Source organism: Clytia hemisphaerica, unplaced genomic scaffold, assembly GCF_902728285.1.
Source record: "Clytia hemisphaerica strain Z4C2 unplaced genomic scaffold, Clytia hemisphaerica genome assembly, whole genome shotgun sequence".
NCBI classification, from domain to species: domain Eukaryota; kingdom Metazoa; phylum Cnidaria; class Hydrozoa; order Leptothecata; family Clytiidae; genus Clytia; species Clytia hemisphaerica.
The window spans coordinates 1,863,846-1,878,859 of NW_027103890.1; the positions used below are offsets into that span (position 1 = coordinate 1,863,846).

The window sequence follows — 15,014 nt, forward strand, 5'->3', positions numbered from 1 at the left end:
TCTCCATTTTTGGCAAAAAAATGGCTATTTTTCAGCTGTTTTCAGGCTTATTCGCGAAATTAAATCCAGGCGAAATTTTTCAAAACCCTGATTCGCAAAATTAAATCCAGAAAATTTCGCGATTTTTTTCGCTCGCGAAATTTGATCTCGCGAGATTTTATCCAATTAAAGTAGTTTCCGGGTGGTAAAATTTATCTTAAATTCGTCTATAGTTCATTGTTTCAATGAATAATGAGAAACTTTGCAAGGTGTTATGATTTCTTTCCAGGGGGGCTTATGCAAATTTTGGATTTATGTTTGTTCAACCCTTCTGTTAAATGTAATATGGGCTATTCGAACGGAAATCGGATCACAATGTCGACTTTAGCATAGATACTCTTATGGTATGGTACCCTTATTTGACGAGTTTATATGTAACAAATTAATCCATATTAACGGGATAAACGGAGTAGGACATAAGTTTCATCTTGTGAATTTTCAAAATATAGAAAACGAAATTATTTCATTATACAAAAGTGTTATATATTTCATTTATTCAGTGAAAAAAAATCATCAGGGTTGAATGGAGAAGATGGAGGAACATCTGAATCTAGGACACTTCGTTCATCTGATTCGGGTTCCGAGGTTTCGTCTGGTTCTGACGGTTCAAGGTTTACTTCGACATTTGTCATAGGTTCTGATTTGACTGTTTCACGCTTGTCTGAAAGTAAATAAATTTTGAACCATTTCAAACATACCTTACACCTTTAAAAATTTGACATGAAGAATAAACTGCAAGTTACGCGTTGCTAAAATAATGTTGAATATTTTAGGAAGGTTCTTCAATACAAGAAGATTAGGTGCGAGCTTCGGGGTGACGACTGACGCCAAAAGTAATGTGAAAAAGGCCTGCAGACTTTAAAAATTTACGATAACCGTCACCCTTATACTCCCACCAAATCCTTTCGTAGTTTCGAGGTTGTTAGGTGTATTGGACAAACTTCTTGCCTATTATGTATCAAGATGGAAAGTGAGACCTCTAAAGTTAAAAATGTTATAGAATGTAGAACATTGCAATGTATTCAATTTAAATAATGTAGATGTAAAGTGCTTTTGACGATTCTATTTCATGCACAGTCTATATATAGACCCCTTTTCACTGTAAGGTTGTAACGGCTCCTATCATGTATTTACAAATAAGTATATAGAAAAATCACCTAGTGATAAAGCGCTGATTACTTCGTGTTCTTTTGAAATGTCATCTTTCCTGAAAAGAAAAACATATATTAAAGAAAGAATATGAAATATATGACAAAGAACTGAAATCGGTAGAAAGACTTGTTAAATCTTTTCAACTTAGTTTGAATTATTTTTGGACTTTAATAAAAGTTTAAGAACATTTGAGCATGAAAATCTCGAAAATAAAGCTTAGTTCACAGGTTCTTATTGAGAATTACCTTTTGATATCATAGCTTTTCCTAGTCATGTTATGCGAAACCCTTAAGTGTCGAGTAAGATCATTAAAAGGCTGCATGAACCTTTTGCATCTTTTAATCTGACAAGGTTCTGTTACTCTATATCTCATATAACCTTTACTCTCATTTTTCTTTACGGATACAGCGAGCAGTGACGGGGGCAATTTTCTATGTTCTGCCAACGTCATCTTATGACTGTGCTCAACATGCCGTTTTAAATTCTTGAGAAATTTATGATAAAATCTACACCCTTTGACACGGCATTTTCCACTTTGGTTGGTCCTACGAATCTGCAAAAGAATAACAAAAAAATCAAAACATTTTCCATTTTATCTGTAAAAAAGTCAATTCTGCAGCGATAGGTTTAGAAGAGGTATGAAACCTTCAAACTAGCTACTTTATTAAGTTTTATTTAGCACTAAGAAAATCAAGGTAGAGGATCCTGGAAATCAATCTTTTAGAGACTAATAAAAAACCATAACCGATAAGTAGACTGGCTATAATTCGAACTCTATCGAAAGCTTTCAGCACTTGAAATTCTACTGACAATTAAATTGTTGACAATTTACTAATAAATGTACTCACCAATAGACCACCTTGCTTGTATTTTCCAGACCTCTGCATATTTTTTTATATTTTTTATCATTAACAATCTGAAATGAAAAGAAATTCATATACATAGTATGCATTCACTGTATACATAACTGTTTATGAAAAAAAAATATTAAATAAATAAACCACATGAAGGTTTATGATTTCTTCAGTATCAGAAAAGGTGAAAAAAATGCAATCAGGGTTTAAGTTAATAGTTAAAAATAATCAAAGAAAAAGAAAAAGAAAAATACGGAGGTGCGCTGACACAACAACAGTAGCAGAATTTAAAGAAAACTTAATTTTCTTAAATAGGTGTACCCTTAGGGGTACTAAGGGTATATTGGTAAAATACAACAAACAAAAACAAGAGTATAAAATTTGGTTTAATCTAATTTCTTTATTTCCTTTAAAAGGGCATCGTGGACATCTGGCGGGACTATGAACCCCCCAGATGGCAATTCTTTCATCTTAAATGAAATAAACGAGGTCATGTCGCCCCTCCGAATTACATTATCAAAGGAAACTGGTTCCTTGAGCTGATCCGTGATATGCCAGCAATTTTCAAAGTTCTCTACCCACGATCCCCATACCATACCACGTGCCGTTTTGGAAACCTTGATAACCCAGTATTTATCATGGTCGACGGTATAAAGGGCAACAAATTTTCCTCTCTGTGGTCTTCCGCTCAATTGATACATTCCTGAAAATGAAAGTAGAAACATAGATATTAGTCATACGTCATGTCTGGAAGGATATTAGAACTTTAGATTCTGTTAGAGCTAAATCTTGACAATAAGGCTTCTTTTCCTGTTGGCAATGAGTTGCATTAAATTCACTCTTGCTTTACTTTATCTCAGTTAAACGTTAACGTTTCAAAACACCTACTTTTATTGCCATTGTTGCTAGCGTCGTCAGATGCGTCAAGACTGGCAGGAGTAGCTGCTGATGACGAGCCTTCTTGATTTTCTAAGGCATTAAAGATGAAATTCTATTTGATCAAAATGAATATGCATGGTGAAGCAAAAATTCAAATTCCCTCAATGATACAGAGTTTTTAACTGATAAAGTGCGAAAGAAAAGATTTTGTTTTTGAAAAAAAACACCGACTTTTATTACCATTATTGTTAGCGTCCACAGGGGTGCCAAGATTTGCCGATTGTGTGGGTGACTGACTGGCACGACTGGCAGGATTGGCAGGACTGACACGACTGGCAGGATTGGCACGACTGGCAGGATTAGCAGGATTGGCACGACTGGCAGGATTGGCAGGATTAGCAGGACTGGTAGGATTAGCAGGACTGGCACGACTGGCAGGATTGGCACGACTGGCAGGATTAGCAGGACTGGCAGGATTGGCAGGATTGGCACGACTGGCAGGATTAGCAGGACTGGCAGGATTGGCAGGATTGGCACGACTGGCAGGATTAGCAGGACTGGCAGGATTGGCAGGACTGGCAGGACTGACACGACTGGCAGGATTGGCACGACTGGCAGGATTAGCAGGACTGGCACGACTGGCAGGATTGGCAGGACTGGCAGGATTAGCAGGACTGGCAGGATTGGCAGGACTGGCAAGATTAGCAGGACTGGCAGGATTGGCAGGACTGGCAAGATTAGCAGGACTGGCAGCTGATGACGAGCTTTCTTGACTTCCTAAGGCATTAAAGATGAAATTCTATTTGATCAAAATGAATTTGCATGGTGAAGCAAAAATTCACATTTCCTCAATGATACAGAGTTTTTAACTGATAAAGTGCGAAAGAAAAGATTTTGTTTTAAAAAAACAAGTGATACTTTTATGGACCTACCTGGTTATGCATTTAACACATTTATAATTGATATCTACGTGACGTGACCATTAAACAATCATTCAGAACACAAATAGTGACGATCTATTAAAATTAGTCGTTTGTTTCTTATAAAAAAACGTTTAGAAACCAAAATTTCATACTCTTGAAATATTCTTTCATATCCAAGACTTTATGAGCAAAAAAAACATCTATCTCATCAAAAAATTGAGTAATTTGGCTAAGAACATTGATGTATGTTTATTAATAGTGATTCTTATAGATAAAGATGCGTTTTTTTAGCTGAAAAATTCTTCTTTTACAAAAATCTGCTTCAGCCATCTTTTACCTACTTTCATGCAAAAAATCAGAAAAATTAATGATCCAATTTTTCACAAAGTCCAAAAAACCCTTTTTTTAGCCGTTTTTTGGCCCAAATTTGCCCAAAAACATTTTCTTTCGAAAATCGGGCTCCGTTACATTCGAGGGTTTATAGTTATGCATGTTTGTGCAATAAATCATAAAGAATGAAAGAGCCAATCTCGAGAAAAGCTAATACCTAAGTAATTGATAATGTGCTTATAAAAAAATATCGAATTTGGCCAGTTTTTTTATGAAAACACGCCAGGCAACCCAAATTTCCTGTCTAAACACACATATTCTCCAACAGTAAGGCCTCATGAGCAAAAAAAAACATCTTTCTCATATAAAAATTGAGTAATTTGACTAAGAACATTGATGTATGCTTATTACAAGTGATTCTTATAGATAAACATGCGTTTTTTGAGCCAACAAAATTTTTTTTGCAAAAATCTGCTTCAGCCATCTTTTACCTATGATGGTACCCTACTTTCATGCAAAAAAACAGAAAAAATTAATCATCCAATTTTTCACAAAGTCCAAAAAACCCCGTTTTTTAGCCGTTTTTTGGCCCAAATTTGCCCAAAAAGATTTTTTTTAGAAAATCGGGCTCCGTCACATTTTGCCCACCACCATTTTGCACCTTTGTACCAAAAATCAAAAGATTCCTATGATTCAATCCCGAGAAAAGTTGGTAACAGACGGACGGACGGACGGACGAACACAGGTTAATTTATAGGACCTCCAGGTAGGTCCAAAAAAGAACCAAGTTAATAAAAATTGTAAATCACTTACCACTGGCTTTGTACATCGGCTGGTTGGTTGCTGTTGCCTCTGCCTCTGCTGGTGCATCTGCTGGTGTTGTATTTAAAGTTCTTTGCTTGTCTAAAAAGAAGAAATACTTTCTAACTGCTGCTTCCAGAAAGCGAATTATCGCGATCTTGTGGTACAATAACAGAGTGAAAAAAGAAAATTTTGGATTAAACACTACTTCTTCATACTTCAGAAAACAACCTTTTAATCAATTTCAAATACCTTTTAACCATTTTTTAAAGGTCGGCAAGAAGAGACGCCCTTGTTTTGAATTCAGAAACTCCAATGCCAACGGCGAGTTTCCCCAACCATCAGCTGTTGTCGGACCAATATCAAGTAGGACCACATGGTGTTGGTGCTCCTTTGAAGCGATTCCAATTAACTGAAGTAAAAACGAAGTTTACAAAATAAAATGTTAATTTGAAGATCTCTAAAATTGTCCTAAAGAATTCGGAAAGTTCGCATTTCTTCAGAGATTTGGCGTTTTTACAATTTCTTCCATCGCGGTCTTTTTGAAATCAAATGTTCTTCCTCGAGTTTTTTAAAAGCCAGTGAAATATAAGTTCACCTTCCATTCGTCCCGAGCACAACCTACAGGATTTTCAATCTTTAAGTCAAACAACACCAAATAAAGGGGTAGTCTTTGCCAGCAAAAAAAAAAGAAAAAAAAAAAAAGAAAAGAAATCTGAAAAACAACGAACCTTCCCTTTTGCTTCGTACCGTGCACGGGTGAGATTTACAGACCCGGGTGGGATGTAATCCTCGATTCTTTTGCCTTTCCTTTCAAAGGTTGTCTGGCATTTGGGGCATTTCACTTTTGCGACTGGAGCCATTTCATCGCAGTTATTACATTTCTATGATAATTTAAGAAAATTACATATACAAAAACCATTTCCACACCCCAACTATAATTTTGTTTAATATTTTCACACCCCCTTTCCTCTTGAAAAAATTTCAACCCTTCCCTTTCCCCTCAAAAATCCTCCACCCCTTCTGACCACTCTCTAAAGATTCGTTAAAAGTTACCTTAGATCTTGCACCATACGGGGTTTTCATTAGTCTCTTCTTTCTTTTCGGTAGCACTAAATAGAATTTAAATAATTTAAATATAGATATCTGAACAATCTAGAAAATAATGGAATGATGAACTTATTTACAAAGATTTGATAATAGGTATAATCAACCCAGTTGAAGAGTTTAAACGATTCAATTTCTAAAAGAATTATCATGAACTGTATCCTAGGAGGGGAGGGCGATAAAAAGGAGGGTAGAGTTTTTAAAGGTAGAGTAAGAGACTCTTATGCACACTGTAATAGGTACAAAATTCACGACACAAGCTCTTACTAGGTTGGTAGGACACCTCTGGACCACCACTTTGGCTTTCACTTGTGGGGCAGTCAAATGGTCTTTTATTTGAAGGACCATCACTTGGTTTTTCGCTTGCTTCTAAAACATAGAGGAATCCAAATTAAAACATACTATACATCAGTCAGTCAGTCAGTCAGTCAGTCAGTCAGTCAGTCAGTCAGTCAGTCAGTCAGTCAGTCAGTCAGTCAGTCAGTCAGTCAGTCAGTCAGTCAGTCAGTCAGTCAGTCAGTCAGTCAGTCAGTCAGTCAGTCAGTCAGTCAGTCAGTCAGTCAGTCAGTCAGTCAGTCAGTCAGTCAGTCAGTCAGTCAGTCAGTCAGTCAGTCAGTCAGTCAGTCAGTCAGTCAGTCAGTCAGTCAGTCAGTCAGTCAGTCAGTCAGTCAGTCAGTCAGTCAGTCAGTCATATTGTTCATTTAAAAAAAGATCTAATACTTTTCACATATTGTAGCGATAACCTGTGATGTTTTCTTTTCAGTTTGTCGTCAGTCAGTATCCGTCTTATTAAATGGAAAACTTTTGGCCATCGTCAAATATCAAAGTCATTGTGTCAGTTCAGTTGCTTTGTCTTGGTGTCTCTTAAATTCTAAAAGGTTAACAGGATTAACAGATTAGACAGTAAAAAAGTCAAAATATCCATAAATACAATTAGATTGCCATACAGCAAGTCGTGTATTTTTATCAATTCAATAAATTCATTTCAAAATATTTTTTAACCCATACAAACATATGATGTTTTCGTTTTGCTTAAGAAAAATAAAATCGGCATATGGGCTATGTAATAAGCCTTATCTTGGCCCAAAGTTTATCAACATTTTCTTATATATAGGTGCACTAAAATTAATAAAAGAACGACCCTGTTTGTTTAAAGATAGCTAGATAGATAGATAAGGAGTAGGAATCACAGCCAGTGTGTAAAATATCCAATAGCAGGACTGTGGAAGTGTCCGAGCCAGTGTGTAAATATCTGAGAGCAGGACTGTGGAAAGCATCCAAGTCAGTGTGTAAAATTAATAATAGCACAACTGTGGATAGTGTACGAGCCAATGTGTAAAATAACTGATAGCACGACTGGTGATAGCGTTCCGAATCTGTACAGTATAGTGTTAAAATTGCATTTGCCAGAAATTGATTAAACATTTCAACAATCTTTTTAATTTAACATGAGCTTTTTGTTTTATTCAAGTTGAGTACAGTATTTTACGTACAGTATCATATATTCTGTTTTGATTCCATTAAAAAATTCCACAAAGACGGGGTACACACACCACACTTTCAAATCACACAAATTGAAAGCAGATAATTATGACGTCATCCTTTCTTTCTGGTGCAAGAAAGTAATCCCCTGGTTTTAATACATTAGTAAAAACAAGTATTTTTGTCTCTATTAATCAGGGGGTTCAGATCAATATTTTGATTTGAAACATGGCGTCATTTTGCTGCGCTATTCCCAGGAGAATAATTTGCTGTCAGCCGAATAAGGGTTATACAATTGTTTTTTTCAGCTTGAGTTTATGTCTAATGTTATGGGTTTTTGAAGTTCTAAGAGGTGAGAGGAGATAATTATTTTCAGTACAGTACACAGCACTATTTTTGATTCCATGATCTTAGCTTGTCTTAGATGTCCTGTGCGTGCATTGTCCGGTGTTGAAAATTATTTGATCTTAACATCAGCAGGGTCGTCCACGACAAAAAACTTTCTCTGTTAGCGTGCCCTTTTTAATTTGATTTTTTCATTCAAAATGGCCAATGCTGATTGGAGAATTAGATAATGCACACCCACCCAATTTATAAACAAAGCGAGTAACATCATGCGCTCCATTGTGTGTGGCTGCTGATTACTTCTTCTTTATTTTTGAGGAGTGCAAGTTGGGGAAAGTTGAAAACGGTATCAAGCTGATAGTGTCTATAGTTAAGCAAAATGCGATTTCATTAAAATTTTGAATCAATAAAATGTTTTAACTAGAGAACAAAGGAAGAATAAGATATAGTTATCTTTAGACGATTCTCTAGCCTTTTTTAAAAAATTTTTGTCAACGGGTTAAAATTTTGATCTGTGCATTTTTTTATAATCAAGTGAAACATTTTTCCACTCTGTGTAAATGCAACGGTGATCGCAGTGATCGAGTGTATTTGCACTGGGTTTTTTTGCCACTTTCGTTTTTGACCCCGTTGCATTTGCCGCATGTCGAATCCTGTGCAAATGCAAGGATTTCCGTTAATGATAGTTGGGAAAGTCTAAAAAAGAAGGCCTTAAAAGCCTCCTAACTCAGCCAATAGAAATAGAAATAGACTACAATTGATCGATATCAATCCTTTCTAAAAAGCCAATCGATGATCAACTGTTCAATTGGCTGGCAGTTAGTCACACTAGCGTTCCGCCAAAATGTTGTTCGGTAAATATTTCTTTTTGGATTAAGAAATTCGATCTTTTATTGTTCTAATCTAATGATTATAAAATTTATTTATAAGATGCTTTGTTGTCTTTTTAATCTTTGTGTAAAATTGCATATATTTTGCATATTTTCCAACTAAATCCAACCACGGCTTTTTCGCTCCTGTATCTTTGCATACAATTCAAGATGGTGGATGGAAAGGCGAAAAGGTCTATTGACATCTTGTCCATTATCAATTAACTATGTATGGATTAGAAAATTCTTTCATCAATTGTATCGCATCGAGAAGAGTGGCGACCATCTGGAGTAGTATTCCCAGTAAGTGTTTATAGTATGATGGATTATCCCAGATGGTGTCAATCAAACAACTTCGAACAAAAATCGCAATCGAACCAATCGAACGTAATCGAACGCGATTGAATAATTGCAATTCGATTGTCAGTTACATCAATATGCCTTCTTACCTGTCTTTAAAAATATAAATAAAAGTAATCACGGAAAAGGACGCAAAAAAAAAAGACATAAGTGTGAGAACAGAGTAATCAAACTCGTTAGAAAAAGTACCATTAGAAGTCATAAAAAATCAACCTGAATAAATGCAATCGAAATCCCAGAGAACTTCATAATTCCCCAAACAACATTACATTACTATGTCAAACTCCCATTACATAAATTTTACAATTACGTCAGAGTAGACTACGCTCGCCACCGAAGAGGTTTATTTGGAAAGGGTAATTACATTTTATTGTTCGCTTCTTTTTTAAAGATTGGCCGGGTTGGAAAAGTATGAATTTCTTTGTACATATTTTACCTACCCCAAATATTTAGGAGGCTGAGTTTTAAACAAATGGTCAAGTTGAAACGAATGATAAATGTATCAAGGTCTGTTTTATTTACCCCCTGATGACTTAACAAAAGAGACTTAACTCGATGTTACAATCCAATTATTGAAAGTTTGTGTCGGCCTTTTTATAATGAGCGAGACATACGTTCTCTGATTACGCAATTTTCATATTGACATTTTCGAGGCATTTTGATGTAACTGATTGTCGAACGTAATCGAATCTTAATCGAACGGCCGAATCCTGGGTAATATTCGATTGTGTTTGATTGCGTTCGAGTAAGGTTAGATTGGTTTGATTGATAGTTGACTATACACATTTTTTTTTATAAGGAACCTTAACTTTGCTCTGAGCCTGGATTTCCTTATTTTTACAGAGAATTTCAGTCTCAAAGTTCCTTATCGAGTTCCTTACTATACTACATAGGAAATTTTGAACTTTAATTGCCCCTTGAAAGATCAAAATTTGGTCAAATTAGTCCCAATAAGGTACATTATTTTCAAATCCACTTATTCTCAGCCTGAGCAGTTCCTTAACAATTCCTTATTTTTTGAACCATTTTCAGCCTCGAGTTCCTTATAAACGTGTTCCTTATAAAAAAAACGTGTATTCAATTGGTTCGATTGATTGTCAATCACGAGGTCAATTACATTCGATTTCGTTCGGTTACGATTATGTTCGATGAGTTTGATTGCGATAAAATTAAATTGGATTACCCCGTTAGAGCTTTTTATAGCGTGGGCGGCCGAGCGCTAAAGTCCCGTACGAAAGTGAATAAAATCTAGTACCATTGAATCAGTCGAACATAAATCGAATACAATCGAACGCAATCGAATACAATCGAACGTAATTGAAGCAATCGAACGGCAAGTCATGGGTAATATTCTATTACAATTCGATTGCGTTCGTCAATCGAATTGCAATTATTCGATTGTGTTCAATTGATTTGGCTTTCGATTCGTTCGATTGACATCGTCTGGATTATCAGATTATAAAACAAACCAACTCACAAATAGGATAAACATTTGAAATTAATGATAATCCATATTTATACTACGAATTTGTCAAAATACTGTTACTTGTGCAAATGATGGTTTTTAAGTATCTGTTCAGTTTATAGAGCATAGGTGTGTCTACATATTTTATATTATCAATTTTATATAGATACCTAGTCTGACAATTTGATGCTATCTTGTAAACAATTTAGGTTCTAGACAAAATCCAGGATCCAGAAAAACAATACATACGTACCTTGATTATTGTTCATATTATCAGCCATTGTATAAATCTATTTCAAACTGTATAATGTTTAGTATTGATCAGTTGATTAGGTTGGCAGACGATATCATCCACCAGGATGCAAGTGAAATTTTTCAATCTACGGACCTAGACGGGGGTTCGGTTATTATCAGTTAGGGTTAGGGTTAGGGTTGGAGCTCGAGAGTCACAATATAAGGCCGAAGGCCTTCTTAGGGGCATCCGTACCCTGTGACCTAACTTAGGATCCCGTAGGGATCCTTGTAGGGGCACCGGTAGGGTTGGGAGCTTTCTTAATAAAGGTCTGTAAATTACACACTATAAGTATTTGTGAATGACAGCATTCTGCCGTGTCTCGTTGGCGCTAGCGGTTAGGCATTGGGTTTGTAAACCAAGGTTGCTTGTATTTGGTGGTTCGAGCCGGGGTCGGAGACCGGTACGGGCAAATTTCAGAAAAATACTTAGAAAACAATTAGAAACACTAGAGAAAGTCAGAAAATCAGGATAGAAGATAGGAAAGTAGAAAATAGGTGGAAAATAAGAGAGGATGCATCCTGGTGGATGATATCGTTTGCCAACCAGTTGATTAAAGAGCAAAAGGAGGACGTGCACGGAGCTTCGTCTACCATTATGATTAAATTGGGCGTTTTATCGACACTACCACCCACCACCGCCCTACGGTAAGCAAAGCTTTAGGTGTGCGCTCTTGGAATCAACGTATTATGTTAATTCGACAAAGAACGAATTTAACATTATATGTTAAAACGCTTAAAGAATTGCAATTTACATAATATGTTAAAACTGCCGTTGATTTCATGTTGAAGTTTACTGGGAGACTGAACAAATACCGTACACTGGAGTTCCATTTTTGATTGTTGGATCCCAAAGGTTATATTGCGCTCATGGACAGGATTTCAATAAATCTCACAAAGAAAAACGATTAGCAAAACAAGCTGAGGTATTTTATATTTTACTTTTTATATCAAGCTGCGCTGCTCTGTGTATTCGAAAAAGAGAAGGATGTCAATAACCTTGCCCTCATGATTCCATACTTTCCATCCCCCATTTCAAGACAAACAAACCCATTCCCAAACCTCGTCTATAAAAATACGCAAAAACATTTTTCATTAAAAATACATCGAGGGGATTCTTTATAAAATTGTATTATTTCCTTCGAAAATACACAGAATAGTTTTTGTCTACAATGCACTAAATATTAATTAACTTTCCTTCAAAAATACACAGCAAAATACAAATCTATAATTAATTTTCCCTACCAGGAGGAACAAGGAGAGTCGAAGAAAACACGTACGCTCGTCCAAGACACGAAGAAAGTCAATTGTCCAGCTAAAATTCGAATCCGTGAAATCATCCGTTTTCCAGAATATGAGGTAAAAATATGTTTAAAATTCAAAAAAAACCTTTTCAAGATATCAACATAACGGAATCAAAAGCCACAGATATCACATATATCATCCCTGGTCAAAAATCTTTCAAAGATCTTCAAAGATTCTTCGCTTGACCCTGAATTCACGAAAAATCGGATTTTTCCTCGATTTCAGTCGATCTAAGGGCTGGTCTTAGTCCCTCTAAGGGTCCATATCCACCAAAGACCGCGCGGCACATACCCGTCAGCCAACTCGTAACTCTAGTACCCCCTCCCCGGGGCATAACAGTAATACGTTAAATAAAACTTTTTCCCTCGAGTTAATCGATCGAGCGCGCGCAAAAGTTGCATTTTAGCCGCCAAGGACTTGACAATTTTTGTCATTTAACATTGCATTGCATGCATAATTACAACTAAAGATATTTTTTCTCGATAAGCCCAAATTTTCTAAAAAGTAATTTTTGAGTTTGACTTTACACACCCATTCATCACACGATAGACTTGCAAGCGTCTGGTTTTTCCGTTGACACAGGAAGTGGGAACAGTGCGTATAAATTGAAACGCGCAAGAGAATTCTTTAAAAAAAATAAATTGCCGCGGGAGAGAGTGGTTTTGAAAACCACTTGTATTCTTTTTGTATTCAGTACACCCAGTGCGCGGGGAGGCGAAGCTGCAGCGAAATACAACGACAATAGTTTACTAGTCTATGTATAATAATCACACGACAGATTGCGGGCCCCTCGCTACCTCGCCCCGCGTTTGCTCGATCAAACGCCTCCTTTTTCTCTTACCATTGAGGCTATTTTTGGGTCGAAGTTTTAAAATTTTGATTTGACAGGATCCAAATCTTCTCAGCGAATTTGAGAGGTCAATTTCCCGGAGTGATAAGAGTTGCACTATGTACTTATCACAGGAAAAAATTATTAAAATCCAAGGTTGGAAATTCCATCTTTTCGGGTTGGAAATTTTGGTTAGGTTGGAAATTTGAACAGTTACCTCATAGCTGATTGGGAAAACGTAAATTGCCAATAGGTTTTGTGACATAAACCAATGCCCTCAAAAAATCAATAAAATAAAACCAAATGTAGAATTAACAATTTTCCAATGCTGGTTGGAAAGCATGACTTTTTGAGTTGGAAATTTCATTTTTCCAAACACTTTGAAAATTGAAAAAAAGTTGAAAATCAATGTGGAAAAAAAGAATTTTTTTTAGATTGAGACTTTGGGCTGAAAAACTAGTCTTTTTGCGTAGGAAATTTGTGCTTTTCGAAACAGTTTGGAAAACGTTAAAAATCCATGTGGAAATCATATTTTTCTAGATTGAAAGTTCATCTTGGAAAAAATAGACTTTTTGGGTTGTAAATTTGTGCTTTTCGAAGCAGTTTGGAAAACATTAAAAATCCATGTGGAAATTATATTCTTTGCCCCCGCAGGAGCGCAGCGACGAGGAGGCACTCATAGCTTCACGCATAGATATTGGACTGGAATCTCGAATCTTTGCGTTTGTGTTTGTTTGTAATTTGATTTCCGGCCAATTAAGTGTTCCGCAAAAATAAGGCGGTAAATTATACAGCGGTAAATGTTATACACATTTTCATATTACGTTATAGGCTATTACCATTATTATATATTACATTTCATTAGTTTTGATTTAGCATTGAAAAGCTGAAGCGAGTGTTATAAATGCAAATTATAGAAAAAGTATATAATTACACCATAACACGAATTACAATATTACTTTTGCAAATCAAAACAAACAAAATGGCAGACTGGTTATGATGATGAGCTGATTCTTTCGTCTTTGACTGGAAAAAGTGTTTTGTATATGGCTAATTTTGTTTCTTGTCTTTAAAACTGAATAAATACTGTAATTTAGTCAGAAGTTCATTTCAGCAATGATTTCAATTCTTTTTCTGGAATCTTTAAAGAAGTTTGCTCAAGTTTTCAAATGTACATTTGTATACATTTTTGTTCAAACTGTAATTTATCTTTGTCTGTTATTTTATTAATAACTACCTTTATTGTTTATAGATCTTCTTGAGCTTTAAAGACCATTATATGGTTGTAACTCAGGAATGTCTTTCTTAACTTGGTAAAATAAGATACCGGCAAAGTACAAAAAAGTAGAATGTATGCATATGAATCCAAAATTGAATGTGAATCAATGTCAATCAATTTTTTTGGTCTTCAAAATAGATTTACCTCACTTAGAGTGTTTTCACTGTTTGTTCAGTGTGGTAAATCTATTTGGAAAAAAGTTTGTATAGGCGCACATTCAACTTTTGCAGTTGTGATAGCCTACGTACCGTGAGATTGGGTAACTTGCATCAGTGGAGGCTAACATGCATAGCCCTCAAATGAAAGACCTGGCTGGTCATTAAAATACAAATCTCGCAGCTCTACTCTATACCATTTTTGTTTTGATTTAATTTTGTATTTTAATGACCAGTCAGGTCTTTCATTTGAGGGCTATGCATGTTAGCCTCCACTGATGCAAGTTACCCAATCTCACGGTAATAACTTGCGCTCCAGTAGTTTGGTGAAATAGCTCCAATTCTGGCTTTCCAAGTTAGGAGGGACCTTCCCGAAGGCATTTAACGGTGGTTAGACTAGGCACACAGACAGTCATACAGAAACACCATAAAGTGAAAGTATATAGCTATAAACTCAAAAAGTCTAGCTTTCTGAAGGCACGTCTCTTCATTGTCTGCGCTGCGATCATCTTAATGGATTCAATCCTTTCAGCTTGGAGAAAAGATTGC

At 35.8% G+C, this 15,014-nt stretch overlaps 1 protein-coding gene across 5 annotated transcripts; it reads right to left on the bottom strand.

Annotated features, from left to right (window-relative positions):
* Positions 1-456: 456 nt before the first annotated feature.
* LOC136808638 (neurofilament heavy polypeptide-like) lies at positions 457-11,440 on the bottom strand. 5 transcript variants are annotated; one of them, XM_067065185.1, is made up of 13 exons: positions 10,860-11,440; positions 6,353-6,454; positions 6,035-6,090; positions 5,710-5,862; positions 5,231-5,390; positions 4,991-5,080; positions 3,165-3,701; positions 2,934-3,014; positions 2,558-2,748; positions 2,040-2,107; positions 1,570-1,744; positions 1,197-1,246; positions 457-700 (listed from the first exon to the last, which is right to left on the bottom strand). In XM_067065185.1, coding segments are annotated over exons 1-11 (1,467 nt in total). In that variant the 5' UTR covers positions 10,888-11,440; the 3' UTR covers positions 457-700; positions 1,197-1,246; positions 1,570-1,743. The 5 variants fall into 5 exon arrangements, with proteins under 5 accessions (XP_066921286.1, XP_066921285.1, XP_066921287.1 ...); XM_067065184.1 differs by having other exon boundaries at positions 1,437-1,744; XM_067065186.1 differs by lacking the exons at positions 457-700; positions 1,197-1,246; positions 1,570-1,744; positions 2,040-2,107 and adding an exon at positions 6,829-6,956 and having other exon boundaries at positions 2,426-2,748; positions 10,860-10,931.
* Between the last annotated feature and the right edge of the window lie 3,574 nt (positions 11,441-15,014).

Bases quoted from the DNA above. Each gene is read 5' to 3' on its own strand.
- LOC136808638 (XM_067065183.1), bottom strand. From the start codon at position 10,887: ATGGCTGATAATATGAACAATAATCAAG. The intron at 5,391-5,709 runs GTTCGTTGTTTT...TTTTTACTTCAG, and splicing joins GGTACGAAGCAAAAGGGAAG to TTAATTGGAATCGCTTCAAA. The intron at 5,081-5,230 runs GTATTTGAAATT...TCTTCTTTTTAG, and splicing joins CTTTAAAAAATGGTTAAAAG to ACAAGCAAAGAACTTTAAAT.